This window comes from Prionailurus viverrinus, unplaced genomic scaffold (assembly GCF_022837055.1).
Source record: "Prionailurus viverrinus isolate Anna unplaced genomic scaffold, UM_Priviv_1.0 scaffold_42, whole genome shotgun sequence".
NCBI classification, from domain to species: domain Eukaryota; kingdom Metazoa; phylum Chordata; class Mammalia; order Carnivora; family Felidae; genus Prionailurus; species Prionailurus viverrinus.
Genome location: NW_025927609.1, coordinates 2,389,813 through 2,406,948, shown reverse-complemented (window position 1 = coordinate 2,406,948; position 17,136 = coordinate 2,389,813). Strand labels below are relative to the sequence as shown.

At 53.9% G+C, this 17,136-nt stretch overlaps 1 protein-coding gene across 3 annotated transcripts in view; it reads left to right on the top strand.

The window, feature by feature from the left end:
- TRAPPC10 (trafficking protein particle complex subunit 10) overlaps positions 1–17,136 on the top strand; it is an 87,248-nt gene that overhangs the window by 42,826 nt on the left and 27,286 nt on the right. For all 3 annotated transcript variants that reach the window (XM_047846871.1, XM_047846870.1, XM_047846872.1), the window contains exons 7-11: positions 898–1,145; positions 13,432–13,578; positions 14,178–14,292; positions 15,317–15,393; positions 16,166–16,257. In XM_047846871.1, the coding sequence (XP_047702827.1) occupies positions 898–1,145; positions 13,432–13,578; positions 14,178–14,292; positions 15,317–15,393; positions 16,166–16,257 (679 nt within the window). The remainder of the gene's footprint in view (positions 1–897; positions 1,146–13,431; positions 13,579–14,177; positions 14,293–15,316; positions 15,394–16,165; positions 16,258–17,136) is intronic.

Sequence of the window (17,136 nt, the reverse complement as noted above, 5' to 3'; positions counted from 1 at the left end):
CTCCCTGAGTGTGCACTTGGACAGCTCTGTATAAATCCCGGTCAGTGAGGGATGCTGTTGTAAGTTGGCACTTGAGATGTTTACTAACGTCAGCGTGCCAACATGGAGTCCTACCCGGTGGGGACATAGCATGAAATGGTATAACCGCTCTCTTTTGGAGTGAGTGAATAGATTGAATTTTTGCCATATGGATTGAATGACTAGTTATCATGGGCTCTTATGCTTACTTTAAGACCGTGTTTGAGTCTGGGGCTGTCCGTGAGAATTGGGGAGCCTCGTTGGAAGGTTTTGACAGGCAAGAATTTTTACCTTCTGCCCCCCACTACTACTCCTTCTTTGTGCCTCCTGTCCTTCCTCTAGGAGCGTGATTTAGGTAGCTGACACGGTTGAGTTAGAGACAGGCGTGAGGCTTAAGGATGGGTGAAAATGGGTGAGGGAGACGGAACAGACGGCACGGTCACGTGAACGGGCTGCTCTCGGCGCCCGGGCAGAGGGGAGCCGGCACAGCGTGCCCCAGCCCAGGCCTCGAGCCTTCTCCCGGAGCTGGCCGAGCGCGGAGCCTGGGCCTCCCTGACCCCGAGCCCGGCAGTCTCCCGTTGCCTCCCGACCTGCTCGTGACCCCCTGGGTGCGGGACGCCGGTGTGCCTCGTGGCCCGGGCGCGCTGCCTTGTGCCTGTCATCAGTTTCCAAGTACCGGGCGGGCCGCAGGCCGTCACTACCCGGTCCGCACGTCTCTAGACTGGTTCCGTGCCAACGCTGAGGGGGCGGACCGGTGGTGAGGGGGCGACCAGTTGTTCAGCTGCCCGTCGGTACCCGGGGTCCCGCAGCCCCGAGCGAGAACCTCGGTGAGGTGAAGTAATGTGTCGTCAGCGCCTTTCATGATGTGTGTCTGTTTAGATGGTGCCAACTGGCTGACTTTTTTCTGCCAGCCGGTGAAGAGCTGGAACGGACTGATCCTCCGAAAGCCCATAGACATGGAGAAGCGGGAGTTGATACAGAGGCAGGAAGCCACCCTGTTGGACCTGCGCAGTTACCTGTTCTCTCGCCAGTGCACCTTGCTCCTCTTCCTGCAGAGGCCGTGGGAGGTGGCCCAGCGCGCCCTGGAGCTGCTGCACGGCTGCGTGCAGGAGCTGAAGCTCCTGGAAGTGAGTCCCCTGTTCCCCGTTTCCCCGCTGCCTCATTGTTCAAACACAGGACTCCGAGCCCCAACACCAGGCATCGAACCGTTGGTGCCTGACGGAAGAGTTTTCTTTTTTTCTGAATGTTCTTAATTTTTAGCGTACCGTTTGTTCCCCTTTACGTGAATTAACCGTTCAAAAGTGTCATTTCCGCTCTCAACGCGGTGGAGTTCGTGTGGCCCGAAGCAAGGTGTTTCTTCATATAAGTTTTTCAGGTGCCTTTGGCTTATTCTGGGGGTCAGGGCCGGGGGGCGGAGGGGGCGGGCTGGTCTTCCCTGAGAAGGAGAGCTCACCTGGCGGACACGCAGTGGACCTCCGTCTTACTGCAGGACCGTCTTTTTGTCTTGCACGTGAACACACGGGTAGCACCGTGAGGGACGCACACCGGCTGTGCCACGTGCGTCAGCAGCACGGAGTCTTGGCCAGGTACGTCGTGAATGCGTGTGCGCATGTGCGGGTGAGTGGGGGAGACCAGGCAGTGAGGCTTGACGCTGTGCGTCGCTAGTGAGGCGTTTGCCTTGAAGGATGGCCTCCCTGCAGGCCCGCTGCGCTCGCCCACGGCCCACGGACCCAGACACGTTGCAGTGAAGTAAAGGGAACTTTATTGACGGTCTCGTGGGGGGTGGGGGGTGGGTCCTCACCTTTTTTGTTTCTTTACCCGGAAAAAGGCACACATGCACATATAGAATCTTGCACACAATTTCAGAGGATTCGTAGACACCCCCACCCCACCCCACCCCACCCCGTTCCCCGGTTAAGAACTAAGTGAGTGTTCGAACTGCATCTTACAAATGAGGAAAGTGGGCCTGGAAATGGTTAGACTTACCCAGTAACACAACCAGTCTCAGCATCAGACCCTCCATGCCAGACTCGCGTTCTTTCTGTCACACCCCTGCCAGCGTGTCGAGGGCCGCAGTTATAAGAGGTCCTGGCGTATAATTGTACTGCATGAGCCGAACCATGGTGGAGTGTCTTTCGTTATACGGTGACTTGGATCCTGTGTATCCTAGAATGCTAAGTAATAGCCTTAACACTTAGTTTGAGTAATCTTAATTGAAACAATTTTTTTTTTACCCAAATTATTTTAGTTGATTTCTAAAGGAGAAATGCTTAGCCTAGCTGAGCCACAAACTCAGGAATGTAAGAATTTGTATCAAATTATTTTTCTTGCCTAGATACCTAATCGAGCAAATGAGGGAAATAGCATTTTCCACCTTGAAATGATACTCTTTTGGCTTCGTCTAACCACATAGACTTGGGTGATCTGCTTTGGCCTCTCCGATCTGACCGTACAGACCAGGGGGCCGTGAGGTAACCGTTCATTAATTGGACACGGCTGTCTGTGTTCGTGTGCCTAGATGTTTCACCTGATTCCGAGATTTTGTCACCTTTAGCGGATGGGGGGAAAGCAGGGTGTGTGGGAGAGGCCACGCAGTTCACGCTCAGTACCTTCAAAGCGATGACCCCAGGAGGGTTATTAGGAAGCACTGTCTACGGCACAGGGCACGGGTGGGAAACCGCGGAGGGTGGTGCAGCCAGTCTCTAGTGCTGGTCCCCCTCCTGTCACAAACCGAAGGATTTAAAAATCTGTCCGAGAGGCTTTCTCTCACCTTAGGAAATTGACTGGTCCCGGCACGGCAGCCAGTCTGGGGGGAGCGGAGACACTGGGAGAGTGGTGAGGGCTGCTGGCCCTGCAGGGAGGGAGCCGGGCCCCTGCGGCCCCGTCCTTACACCTTCTGGAAGCTGGAGGGCGGGGGAGCCTGCGGAAGCGTTAAGTACAGCTCCCCGGATCTGGGAGGGATCTGGGAACACCAGCACAGGGTAGGCATGGGGGGACCATTTCCTCAGATGCCGGCTCCCAGGGGTCCTGGTCCCACCACGGATCCCTTCTTGTCCCGACGCACCAGACGGGGCCAGTGGGCTACACGGGGACGTGCACGGTGGCCCGCTCTTCTGTGGCCCTGCCACCCACCCCAGCTCGTCTCCCGAGCGCTGTGATACTTCTGGCCGTGGCAGGAGTACGCGGAAATGGGGCACCCTTCCGGCTGGAAAGAGGCACGTGAGCAGCAGGTGGCATGGGCTCTGTTCGGAGCCGCTCCTGGCTCGGGGTCGGCAAGTCAGCCGGAAGCGGTAGGATTCTGCAGGCTCTCGTCCTCCCCGTGCAGGTGCCCCGAGGGCTGGGCACACGCTTGGTGTCGTGTTGTGCTCTTCACATCCCTTGTGGTAATGTTTCCACTCCCTTCTTTCCTGAGTAAAGTGGTCATCGTCATCGACCGTTCCTCCGGGGGAGGCCGCCCCCCGCTTTCAATCACGTCGATTGCACTTGGCACCTGTCCGGTTCTGCCGTGTCCTGCTTGTTCTGCGTGGACCACAGCTGGATTCGGGGTGGGGACACACACCCCACCGTCCGCTTTCCCTTTCTCCATGCTAGCGACCCACCTTCTCGTTCCCTCTTCTCCGCGTGCCGGGCCATCCCTCCGCGTCCCCGCCGCACGAGGGCCATGGACAGTAGCTGGGCCCTGGAAGCGTGGCCTGCCGGTTAAACCACGCGGGGCCCAGAGCTGCCGACCTCCTTTGTCGACTCCGCTCGTCCCACGGCTGAGCCTGCGCAGTCCTCACGCAGCACCTGCTCTCACGTGTGGTCAGCCGTCCGCTTGGAGCCGTCCACTGGGAGCTTCCCTTTGTCGCCTGTCCTGTCCCAGCAATTTGGCCATAATCTCGTCATCAGGTGTCCTTGTGAGGGTCGGCTTTGGGGAAGACAGTCTAGCGTAGGCTGGGAGGGGGGGCTCTGGAGCCAGACTGTCTGTGCTTGGGCCCCACCTACCCCTCCCCGCCGAGACCTTGACTCACTTACCCCTCAGAGCTCCCCTTTTCCATCTGTGAGATGGAGGCAGACCCGTAGCTGCCGTTCGGGTGGTGAGGACTCAAGAGGTGACGCTCATCCAGGGAGCAGAGCCGCAGCGCCTGCGTGTGTCAGCCCTTCGGACACAACTTGTCATCTCAGCCTCTCTCTGTAGGTTGGTTTTGGGTGAGGGAGAGCAGTGTTAGGTCCCGAGTAACAGTTTTTCCGTTGGCAGTTACCTAGAAAAGTTTACTCTTAGGGTTTCTTTTAAGTTTTTGTAGAAACTTTCAAAATCCCAAAGACCCCCAAATTATTTACGTTTTCTGTACATTCAATTCTACTCTAAAAAATAGACTCAGTTCCCGGTGTCTGGGATAGCTTTTTGGCGGGGTGTTTCTCGCATCCGTGTCAGTGGCCAGTGCGGAGCTGTGGCTCTGACCCCAGCCGAGGGGGCTTGCGATGGTGCCGTGTGCAGACGGAGAGGCCGGGGACCCGGCCAGCTTGCAGGCTGGGCCCGTGCGTGGCTCTTTTGGGGTTAGGCCGCTTTTGTGAAGTCTGTTAAGCCTAAGTGTTACAGCCTGTTTGTGCATTTCCGATTACGACATTTCTTTAGCAGAAGGCGCTAGTATGTTTGCCTTTGTGATTTGTAAAACATGTCCTCGTAACAACCGCCTGGTTGATTTTAGCCATTGATGTAAAGTATCTTCTTTGAGAGTCGGAGGCCGTGCGGTGGCCAGATGCCGTGGGAGCAAGCCCCCACCTCTGTCATGGGACCTGGCGTCCCACATCACGGGTGCCGGTGAAGAGCCTGGGCCAGCTCTCGTTCAAAATGTGTACAGCTGGGGATTGGGCCTGCCCTGTGAGCTCTGAGGGATCGAGAGGGAGCATCCCTAAAGTATGCCAGTGCTGCGCGAGTTCAGATGACGCTTTCACAGCGTTTCTCTTTTTTTTGTACAACATTGAAGAAGATTTTCTCTCCGTTTACCAAAAGTTGAATATATTCTCTATATAAATTTGGAAGGTAAAGATAAACATACAGAAGAAAATGTCACTGCATGTCCTGACGGCAGGAGGTTTCCTTTCCGGTCTACGGCCTTTCTGTCTACAGAGAAATGGAGTTGTTTAATCAGTCCTATTTTGAACATTTGAATTGCTCAGAATTATTTGCAATTTGTGTCAGCGTGTATTCTCATCCATTTGTCTTTACGTGATGTATTCTTGCAAGTAGACTTGCCCTTTCAAGGACATGTGTTTTTAAAGCTTTTAGTGTGCATTGTAGAACTGCCTTCCAGAAAGATCCTCCCGTTTTTCAGCTAACAGAGCAGTTCCTATTTCCCTGCATTTTTGGTAAGAAAAAAAGTAATAACGTGCAGATATTTTAGTGTTTACCAAATTATGTGAGAATATAAGGAAGATATTTTCTAGAAGGCCGTTATACATTTGTTGCAATGACTGCCCAAATGACTTTTTAAAAAACGTGTCCTCCATGGGGCGCCTGGATGGCTGAGTCGGTGAAGCGTCTGATTTTGGCTCAAGTCGGGATCTCAGGGTACATGGGTTCGAGCCCTACGCAGGGCTCCATGCTGACAGCTCAGAGCCTGGAGCCTGCTTCGGATTCTGTGTCTTCCTCTCTCTCTGCCCTCCCCTGCTCACGCTTTTTCTCTCTGTCTCTCTTTCTCTCTTTCAAAAAATAAACATTAAAAGAAAAGTTATGCATTAAAAAAAAATAATAAAGTAAATAAAAACGTGTCCCCCTCAGTACCGATTTGTCTTTTGTTGGGTTCCGTTCTGATTACGTTCACAGGGTAGGCCAGGAAGGCTCGGGATCCCAGAAGAGTGACCTGGTCTAGAGACTGGCCGGAGCCATGCACAAGAGGCCAGTCATGGCCAGTCTGCCGGTTTGTGAGCGGGGGCCACGTGTGCTAGAAGCTTCCACATTAAACTGGATGGAACAGAAAAGGCGTGCCTTCCAGGCTGGTCCCTAGGATTGGTACCCCGAGGTTCGGGCTCAGCAGAGGGCAGAAGCAGAGGTGGGGCTGAGGGGTGTAGCTCCGGGTCGTTGAGTGTGTGCTGCTCCAGGCGCTCCGCGGGGCCCCTTCGTGGACAGGTGGAGTTGTTGCGTGACCGTGAGCCACGTGGACCTGAGCTGGCCGAGCAGCAGGGGCGGACGGGAGGACAGGTAAATGCCAGAGGTGTTGCCGAGGAAGAACCAGTGAGGGTTGGTGGCTCTCGGGAAAAGAGAAGAGGGGCTGCCAAGAGTCCTTCGGGAATCCGTCGATGGCTGCAGGGCACGGGGGTAAACACGGGGTTGGGGGTAGGGCGCGCAGATGAGGAAGAACTCGGGAGACCCGCGCCCGAGGGCACTGAGCCAGCCAGGTGAGCAGAGCATCAGAGATCGGTGTCGCCAGGCGGTCGGGGCGGGAGGAGTGTCAAGGCCGCAGAGGCCGCAGCTCTGCACGGCTGCTTCAGTTCAGTTCGGCAAACCCAACTGGCGCCTGCTGTATGCTAGGGAAGATTTCTAGAGGTGGCCTTGTACGAGCTGGGTTGAAAAAGACTCTTCCATTCAGCAGGCACTCCTTGAGCACCCGGGCTGTGCCGGGCAAGCGTTGTTCTGGGCGCTGCATTTTCAGCAGAGAACAGGGTAGACCAAACCCCATCCCTGGGAGCCTGCTTTCAATAGAAGGAGTAGGCCGAGTGAGAATTTGCCAGGCGGATGTGGCCCATGGCGGCAGATTCGAGCACGTGTGAGGCAGAGAAAGTTTTACTGAAGGAACTCGAAAGGAGCTCAGTCTTGCTGGAACTTAAGGGACGAGGCAGGCCTTGTCGGGAAGGCTGCAGAGGTACTAGAAGCTGGGTTTTGAGGAGATTATGGAAGTATTTGTATGTCATCCTGAAGCCTGGGCTTTGTTCCATAGTGTGGTAAGGAGTCGCTGCGGAGCCATGGAAGGTGAGGGACCTGGTGGGGCAGAGGGCAGAGGGAGGCCAGCGATTAGATGGAGCGGGGAGGAGAGCCAGGGACTGAGGGCGTAATCCGGTGGGGAGGACAGGGTTCTGAACTAGAGCACTTGGGGCACATTTAAAAAAAAATTTTTTTTGAGTTTGAGAGAGAGAGAGAGCGAGCGAGCACATGAGCGGAAAAGGGGCAGAGAGAGAGAGAATCTCAAGCAGCCTCCGTGCTCTTAGTGCAGAGCCCAACACGGGGCTCCAACCCACGAACCGTGAGATCATGACCTGAGCCGAAATCAAGCATCGTTTAACTGACTGAGCCACCCAGGTGATCCCATCGGGGCACATTTTATTTGTTTATTTATGTTTATTTTTGAGAGAGAGAGAGAGAGAGAGAGAGAGAGAGAGAGAGAGAGAGACTGTGTGAGTGGAGGAGGGGCAGAGAGAGAGGGAGACACAGAATCCGAAGCAGGCTCCAGGCTCTGAGCTGTCAGTGTGGAGCCCTGCATGGGGCTCAACTCAAGAACCGTGAGATCACGATCTGAGCCGAAGCCAGACGTTTAACCGACTGAGCCACCCAGGCGCCCCTGGGGTATATTTTAAATAAATGGATTCAAGAAAAGTTATTCTGTGTGTCTACTAAATACATGTGGAGATAAATCTTGATCTCCTACCGCACACAAGTAATCCCGGGTGGAGTTTTGGTCTAAGCACGAAAGGTGAAACAAGGGAGCTTCTGGAAGATAACATGGGAGAACGTCTCCATGACCTGGAGGCCGGCAGGTATTTCTTACCCAGGACTGCAGAAGAGTGACAGGCCGGACTGCACGGAGATCACAACTTCTCTCCTACGTGCGTGTGAACGCCCAGCATCGAGTGAGTGAAGAGGCCGCGGAGTTAAACCCCGCGGGTTATGCGGTCAGGACCGGCTCTGGCCCGGGTGCAGAGCCCCTGCAAATCAGCGAAAAAAGACTGACAGATCAGTAGAAAAATAGGCCGAAGAAGATACCCAAATGGCCGAAAAGCATACGGAGAGGTACTTCATCTCCTTCATCACAGTGAAAGCAGACTGGTGGCAGAGAGATGCCCACACGTGGCCGGGTGGGACCCGGTGCCTCCCTGGGGAGGGCTGTGCTGTGCGGCAGTGCCTGCCAGGGCGAAACACACGCGCACCCCGGGACCCAGCCGGCCGCCCCCGGCGTCTGCACACACATGGACGCACGGACACACGGACGTGCGTGCCCCAGGAGATGAGTGCAGAAATGCTCGTGGTAGCAGGATTCGGAATTGCCGGAAACAAAGTCACCCGGATGTCCGTCATGTACAAGGGACACAGTCGTGGTCTGTTTGGGCAGTGGACTAGCAGACAGCAGCGAAAACAGATCGGCTTGGACACGGGAGCAAAACAAGTCACACGCGGAGGAATATGTACTTTTTAAATCCGTGTGTACAACGTTCAAATTAAGCAAAAGCAGTCTGTTGTGAAGCGTCTAACCAGGGATGGGTTTGCAAAGGGGATGGCAACCGGTGGGGCTGGCGGGGGGTCGGGGGAGGGGGGGGGGACACTGCACGTGTGATTCTCCAGCAGGGGGTGGGCACACTGGGGTGCTTAGGATGCTATGTTTTTAGTGTTTGGTCTTAGAAAAAAATGTAAGTTTAACAAGAATAAAAAGAATGCCTTTAACTTGAGGCTTAGAAAATGGTAAAACAGCTCTTGGGTTAGTAATAACAGCGGTACAAGGAAAGGGGGGACTTTAGGAAACTAAAGAAGAAACACAGGTGTCCCCGATTTTCCCAAGTTTGCTTTACAAAGGGCTTGTCTCGGTACCTGTTCTCACCGACCAGGAGAAGTCTCGGAGAGGCTTCCTGCTTTTAGGGAAGAAAACGTGAGAAGCATCCAGTCTGTTCTGCAGGGGCCGTAGCCGAGGCGGCGTGCACCTGCGCGGCCCCGGGACCTGCGCGCAGCTCCGCAGCCTCCAGCCACCGCAGCTCTGACCCGTGTCCCTGAGCGCCGGGCTTGATCGCGACCGATTTTGTGCACGTTAGCGAAACGGGTCCCGGGGAGCAGAAGAGCCTAAGAGGTGGTTTTGGGGTCTGGAAACGCTCGAAAACTTTTCCATGTAAATTAGAGGTAACTGCGTGTTCACTTTATGCCGTTTAGGACTTGCCGAAGGCTTCATGGGAACGCTGTGCCTGCGGATAGTGGGTGACACCTGTATTAAGAAATCAGTTTTAAAAGTCTGTCGTTTACAAAAGAGGTTCTCCAGAAGGCCCAGAAGTCTGTGGACAGGTGGTCAGCATCCTTCTTGTTCCATCCTCGTCAAGAGCTGCTGAGCCCACCGCCCGGTTCCAAGTGACACAAAGAGCTGTGGCAGGCTCGCCTTCAGCAGAGGAGAGGCTCATCTTTGCTGGGTTTGGGCAGCGTGGGGTTGGGGGGCTGTGGGTTTCGGGGGGCTGTCGCCACCTGGGTGAGTCCTGTGGCACACTCGAGTGTTTGTTGACGCACGTGTGTCCCGCAGGGGCCGCCACACCCAGACCGGCCTGCAGAGGCGAGCGGGGTTGTTTGAGTGGGTTTAGAACTGGATCTCGTGGAGACTTGCTGCCGTGGCTGTAAACAAGCCCTCTTTCCCAGAGTTCGTGGGACTTTGGAACAATTCTCAAGCTGTACCACAGTGGACGGAAAGAACGTTTAGAAAAGACTGAAGACACCAGACAAAAATTGGAACTCGCACGTGCTGATACAAGTGCGAATGTGTCCAGCCGCTTTGGAAAACTTTTTGTCACTGTCTGCTCAAGCTGCAACCCGCGCCTGTCCGTGGACTCAGCAATCCCAGATTCCTAGGTACGTGCCAAGAAAAATGAGTTCCGCCGAAAGACAGTAGGAGCTTGTGAACTAGCAGGAGGGCCTGACCTTGGCTGACGTCCTGGCTTGGGTTCCCTGGAACGGATGGAGCTGGTGCAGTTGTGTTCCAGACAGCCTGGCTTAGGACCGGGTCACCAGTCGCCTGGACTGGGAGATGACAGACGTCTGATGGGGGAGCCCGTGTTCTCAGCCCCCCTTGATGGCGGCTCTTGTAACCGCCCCTTGATGTACCCGTGCAGCTGTTACCAGAGACCGTGGCTCCCGTGGGCCGTGAGGCATCCTGAGAGACCCGGTGTTGATCTCTCCTCCTTGCCCTGATGCCACAGGGATCCCTGCAGGAGAGGGGCACCTGATCCTGCCGCCTTCTCCTCCCGTGTGGATTGGTTCCGCGGCTTGGGGGTCTCCCGAGTCTGAGAAGGCTGCTCCCCTAGAGAGGCGGGCAGCACTACCAAGAGTTTTGCCCGTAGTAGCCAAACCCCGGAAACCACCCAGAGGCCTGTGGACAGGTGGATGGACGCATACGTTGTGGCGGATCCGTGGGAAGGTGTACGGCCCAGCGGTAGGAACAGGCCTCTGACAAGCCTGGCAAGGTGGGATTGCACCGTTCCGTCCGTTCCGTGTGATTCCGCTCATGGGAAGGGCAGCAATCAGGCAGAAGTCACGGGTGGCGACAGAGGACGGAAAGGGGTTCCTCTTGGGGTGGGCGTTGACCGGGAAGAGGGCCTCGAGGGGACCTTCTAAGGTAACGCAAGTGGTCAGTTCTCGATTTGAGTGCTGCTTATATTTGTACAACTTCACGGAGCTCTAAACTTAGGATTTGTATCCTTCACACATCTCCCCGTATGAGTTTGTAACTTAGTTTTTTAAACCAATGAGGAAAGTATGGCTACAATTATACTTTACGCGAAGTTTGTTTCACGAGTGTTTCTGGAGGTCTTAGATGAGCCACTTCTGAAGTCCTGGCTGCCGGAGCCCAGCTCTGTCAGCCCCGGAGATGTGTTGAGAAGCATGCAGAGAGTTGCTGGTCCCTTTGGGGTGTTTAGTTGGGATTTGCTTGGGAGCCAAGAAGGACGGACACACGTAAGTAGCAGGGCGAGAGGCCGGTGCACCTCGAAGCCCGAGAGCAGGGGGTGCGGTGAGGTGCCGCGGGCCGTGCCGATTAACGCGCACGTGTCCCCCAGGAGGAGCTTCCACGGAAGAGGGCGTGTGCCGGGAAGCGCCAGGAGCTGCGGTCACCTCTGCGAAGGGAGCCAGTGAGAGCGCTGAGGTTACCGAGCGGACCTGCGGGAGCCAGGGGAGGGGCCGGCTGGGGGGCACCCGTTCCAGTCCCGGAACAAGCACCGGGTCCCGGTAGTAGAGCGCCTCCCCTTGGTTCCTGTGCGGCACCTGCTGGCTGGGTCGCTCTGCTGGCTCTGGCCTCCGCCGCGGCGCAGGTCGAAGCTCCAGCAGCGGCCGGTGGCTGCCACGAGTGCCGCCCCGTTTACCCCCAGAAAAGCTGCCGCTCACTGACTCTGCTGCTTTCTCTTACACACTGCTTTCCAGAGGGCGGTGCTTGCTCCTTGCAGAAAAGAAAGATGCCAGGAACATACCTATTCCACGGTCTTTCCGTGAACTAAAACCTTCATATTGCGGCGTGTGCCTCTTTAGGGTCTGCACGCGCACACGGGTGCCCTCTGGGTGCCTCACTCTCAGGTTCTTGGCCACTTTCGCTCCTCCCAGCAGGTGCTCCGATCCCGGAAACCTGCCAGCCCACACCTGGCCCTTCTCAGTGTCCATTGCCCCATGGCCCCTCCTAGTGCTCCCCCTGCTCCCCTGCAGCCCTTCTCGGTGCTCCCCTGCCCACATGTTCTCTCTCAGAGCTCCCCCGTGCACCCCTCACTGTGGTCCCTGCCATGGTCCCCCCAAGTGCTCCTCCCTGCAGCCCCTCCCGGTGCTCCCCGTATGGCCCCTCCTGGTGGTCCCCCCACACGGCCCTGTCAGTGCCCTCTTTAGCAGCCCCTCTCAGTGCTCCCCGCCACGGTCCCTTCAGGTGCTTCCCTCCCAAGGCTCTCCCTGTGCTCTTCCCTGCGGCAGCTGCCTGCTGTGACGAGTGGGGTTTCCCTTTCCCTCTCTGGGTTCGTCCGAATCAGAAGCACTGTGCGCAGCCTTGATACGTGCGCTTTATTCTCGCGGGCAAGTAACCAGTGTGTGCCCGAGGAGAGGTGGCGTTCAGCAGAAGTTTCCACAGAACGGCTGCCTGTGGTCGCAGGGTCTTGGAAGGTGACAGTACCCAGGACGTGTGGCACCTAGTTCGCGGGAGGGCCCGCTGAGCTGAGTCAGCTGACTGAGAGCCCACCCCGGTTTGACTGGGGAGGGAGGGACGTGCCCCATCAGGCTCCCGGGCTGTGTCCTGCTGACAGTTCTTCTGCGCGTCCCTGCGTGTGGTCCGTTGTCTCTGCCAGGTTTTCTCCTCAAACATCTAAATGGTTCAGCTCGTTTTGCAGAGACGGGGCAATTTGGCTTTTACAGGACCATGAAGCGGCACCCTAGTTCCTTCTAGTTGGTTCCGGGTCCTTTTATTTGTGCTCGGGGTGTGTCGAAGGAGGCTTTTTGTCAGCGTTAGCAGCTTCCCCCGTCACCTGGTGTAGAATTATCTCTGACGTTCCCATTTTTGAATAGTTCATATTAACGTATCTCAGCAAACTGGGATACCAGATGTAAGATCCCTCATGACATTAGCGCCGCCAAGAAAACGGTCGGTCCTGTCAACTTTATGTGTTAAGATGCCATTGACGGGAGACACATTCCTATTTCAGAGGTGCTTAAGTGTGGGAAAAAGTGCGTCTCAGAATTGGTTCTGTGCAGTTGATGGTTTTTTGTGTATGTGGTAATGTAATATTTATCTTACTGGTCCTTTAATGGAGAGGCTCAAATACACACAACAGTCGAGAGAATAATGTGACGAACTTCTGGGTGACCCGTCCCCAGCCGCAGCAGACGACCGTTCTCTTGTTTCATCCGTGTCCCTGCCCGCTTTCCCCTGCATTATTTTTAGGCAGATCTTAGACATCATGTTTTAATTGTGGGTAGTCATTCACTGTGTATCTCGAGGCAGCAAGAGTTCTTTTTAACAAACACAATGACACCTGAGAAGATTACCACGTTGTATAATTCCCGAGTGTCACCTGACAGCTACTCGATGTTCGCATCTCACGTATGGAGCGTGATCTTTCTGAAATGGGGCCCAGTGCTCGTGTGAGGTCCTGGCCTCTGCCCTTTGTCATGTGGCCTCTTCAGACCTAGAGTGAGTGCTGACAGTCCCCCCCTTTTTGTGGGCTTCTTTTCTTAATGATCTTTCCAGAATATATTATTGAACGTTCTATCCCTGCCCGGTCTCTCCTGTCGTTGGAAATATAAAACCAAATACCGTGTTTGGACGTAGATCACCCCTCCCCTCTCCATAAGCGAGCCGATGGGATTATTGTTCCGTCCCTTCTCTCCCCTGATGGTTTTGCAGATGGCGGCCCGTTATTTGGGCCGCTGCTCGAAGGGGCGCACTAGGACGTGGGGGTTCCGGTGCCTTCCCTGGGCGCTGTCCTCACGGCCACACTTACACCCTCCAGGTCTCTGTCCCGCCTGGCGCTCTGGACTGCTGGGTGTTCCTGAGCTGTCTGGAGGTGCTGCAGAGGATAGAAGGTTGTTGTGACCGGGCACAGATCGACTCGAACATTGCCCACACTGTGGGCCTATGGAGCTATGCCACCGAGAAGGTAACCGTGCCAGATGCAGATGTGGGCGTTGTTCGTGGGCCGTGCGCCTGGGGCGGACGGGCGGAGGGAGCCGTTTGGAGAAGCGTCCACGGGGTCACGGCACGGGCCGTTCTGGTTACTTCAGGGCGTGTCTGGGAGCAGGGATGCTCCAGATGGCTCCCTGACTGCTGAAGATGTTCCATGCCAGGAATTGGGGGAGGGGGTACAAAGAAGGGTGAGCCGGAAGTGTGTAGCAACGCAAGTGGCTTCTGCGTGAGTGACCGACGGTCACCGCGTGTGTGCAGAGGATGGCCTGCTGGCGTCAGGGTGGCCGGGCGCGGACCGGGCGGGAGGCCTGGGGAGGCTCAGGACGGTGTGGGTCGGTTAGTGGCGTAAGCTCAGAACTGCCGGCCTCGGAATCACTCAGGATTCTTGCACACGGCTGTGAATCCGAGCTGGTCCCAGTAAGATACGTTTTTATATGCAGATAAGAATTATTTGGATAGGAAGGCTAAATTTCTTCTGGGATTTAGTTAGATTTTAATTTGTGTATTCAAACTCATAAATTCTCCGCTGATCACTTCTGTACATAACGGAAAATGGTGGGTTTATCTCAACAGCTCAAGTCCTTGGGCTATCTGTGCGGACTTGTGTCGGAAAAAGGACCTGACTCAGAGGACCTCAACAGGACAGTTGACCTTCTGGCAGGTTTGGGAGCTGAGCGACCCGAAACAGGTACTTCTGGACGTGTGTCTGTGCACTGGCACAGTGGACAGGGACGAGGACGTGGCTCGCATCTTGCCACGTTTAACTCATATTCTGACGGTGTAATTGCTCCCATTTGGGAGATTGTGCTCCTTGTTAGCCGACCAGGTTAACACACAGAGTGTTTTACCATTTAACAGTGTCAAGAAACGTTAGAGATGGCGTAAGAAATTGGAAGGATTTTAAAAAACGTTTCTGAGTTTCTCATTAGGCTTGAATGAGCGGATCATGACTTCTTACAGCCTGTGTGGAGTCAAAATGCACCAGTCTCCCTCTGAATTAACAGGGGGCCTAGTTTCCTAACAGTATGGCCAGAGAAATCCTTTTACTCGGTAAACTACTCCTAGGTCATAAAGCCCTTTGAAAGGAGCCTTCCCGATTCTTGGAGGTGTGAACTGAGACCTAGAGTGTGATTTAGCCAAAGCCTTGCTGAGGTCCGGCCCGCGGGCAGACCGAAAGTATCCGGCGGGCCGTGCGGTGTTCACATTCCATGGTGACCACTTGGGTGAGACCACTTCCGATCGTTGTGGAAGTGATGGAATTAAAAACTCTGGTCTCAGTCAAGAATGAAACACCACGTGAAGGGTTGCAGACTATTTCGTGACCGTATTGCTTGGACAAGCACGGAAGTGGGGATGGAGTTCTGGGGGGCACGGCTGTTTGTGGGTCCACAGGCAGCAGATGCAGGTGAGTGCCTCTCCCCGTGGCATTTGAGGGTGACTGTAGACTCACGACGGGTCCGAGGATGTGTGTAGGAATGCAAGTGGCTTCTGCGTAAGTGACTGACGGTCACCCCGTGTGTGCAGAGGATGGCCTGCTGGGGTCAGGGTGGCCGGGCGCAGACTGGGCAGGAGCCCTTGAGAGCTCAGGACAATGCGGGTTGGTTAGTTAGAACTGCCAGGCTCAGAATCACTCAGAATTCTTACACACAGGTATGGATGAATAAGGATGAAAAAGGACTGAGGGTAAATAAGGACTCTTATTTCTTTTTAAGCCAACACAGCTCAGAGTCCTTATAAGAAGCTCAAAGAAGCATTATCATCAGTAGAAGCTTTTGAAAAACACTACTTAGTAAGTATTACAAATGATACCTGTCTACCCACGGCCCAAGGCTGTCTCCAGAAGGCTCTGTTGACCTTGGGGCTGAGAATGGGATAGTGTTCGGGACCTCCTCCTTGTGGGCCTTTTCCACTTCTTGGTGGGTGCCCTAGGGAGCTATGGGTGACACCCAGGATAGTTGCTGTTCGTTAAATGTGCATTGGTATCCATGGTGCCATAATTAGGCATAAAAGCATCTTTGGATGTTTATGATTTTGTTCAGAGTGATACTGCGCGTTCAATAGAAATTGTAAGAAAGGCTAATGAATGGTTTTGTGCATACCAGAAAATACGGTAGACTTGAACAAATCTATTGTGCTTCATTTTAAAAGATTTCGATTTGGAGAGACCGTAGGAAGCGCAGTGTAGGTAGGAGCTCGGTGGGCCAGCCGGACTCCTGACTTGCAGGTAACTTGGGAGCATTTGATAGAGCGTTTTTGTCCCTATTGTCCAGAAAGTGAGAAAAACACTAAAAATGTTACCCTATAAGGAAAGTACTTTGAGAAGTTAAATATTCTCTGCCTGCTGAGTTCCGATTTCTTTTATCATTAGGCTTCATGATTTATGTACAAGTTAACGACTTTGCGTAAATCACACATTACATAAAAAACTCAGCACAAAAATAGATGTAAAGTAAACAATGATGTTGTTAACAACGAAGTCTTTTGCTTCAGTGCTGGGTAGATACGTGGGGGGTTGCCTAGTGATCAACTACGGGCTCATGCGGATTTCCGCTTTCCCGCAGGATCTGTCCCACGCGGCCATCGAAATGCACACGAGCATCGGAAGGCTCCGGTCTGCTAAGTTTGTTGGGAAGGACCTGGCAGAGTTTTACATGTAATTGAATTTGAAATTTTCTTTGAGTTTCAGACATTTCACGCATGTACTAAGAATGTCAGGTACGGGGTTAATACGAAGCGTACATAAATGCGTAGAATGAAAAATGTAGGATATGTCAACCGATCATTATCAGGTGTTTTTTTCTATTTCTTCTAAAAACCAAATGGAGAGATTTCTCAGCCTGTTACTCTTAATATCTGTGTTTCTTTGTGATCTCTCTGTGATCTTTGTGTTTCTTTAATTAAATTAGTGTAATGTAACTATATACGCAGGTGGTATACGTAACATCTATGGTATGTAATAATTTTACTTAATGAAAGAGTTATGAGGAAATGGTTACAAATCTATATCCAATGGCATAAACTGGGATACTGATTCGTAAGTATTTTGTTACATAGCATTTTCCCTAGTTACCTCAGTTGTCTTCTGGGAAGATGGACAGCCTCGAGGTCAGTGATGTCAACGTCCAGGAGAGTGGGGTGCTCGTGGCGGGTTGAGGGGCGGTGTGCCTGGTGCAGACTAGCGCCAGCTTTGGAGTCGAGAAGACTCCGCGGATTTCTCACGTGGCTGATGAAATCGGCCCTTCGAGGAGCTGGCGGTGTGCTTGCTATTTGAGCCCTGGAGAGGGATGTAAATCCTAAGGGAAAAGACGGTTAAGTTCGCTTAAATGTGTGTTTGAGATGCTATCTTGAAATCTGTCATTAATAAAGTAATTTTATTAGCCGAAACCAGAAAAGATAACTTACTTTCACCGATTAAAGTGGCCGCAGAGGGCTTTGTAAATCGTCTGAGGGAACTTCCTAGTTTTCCACACGCGCTCGTAGCCTCTAGCCAGTCACACACCTGAGGACAGGGCTAGAGTGTGGCACTCCTGAG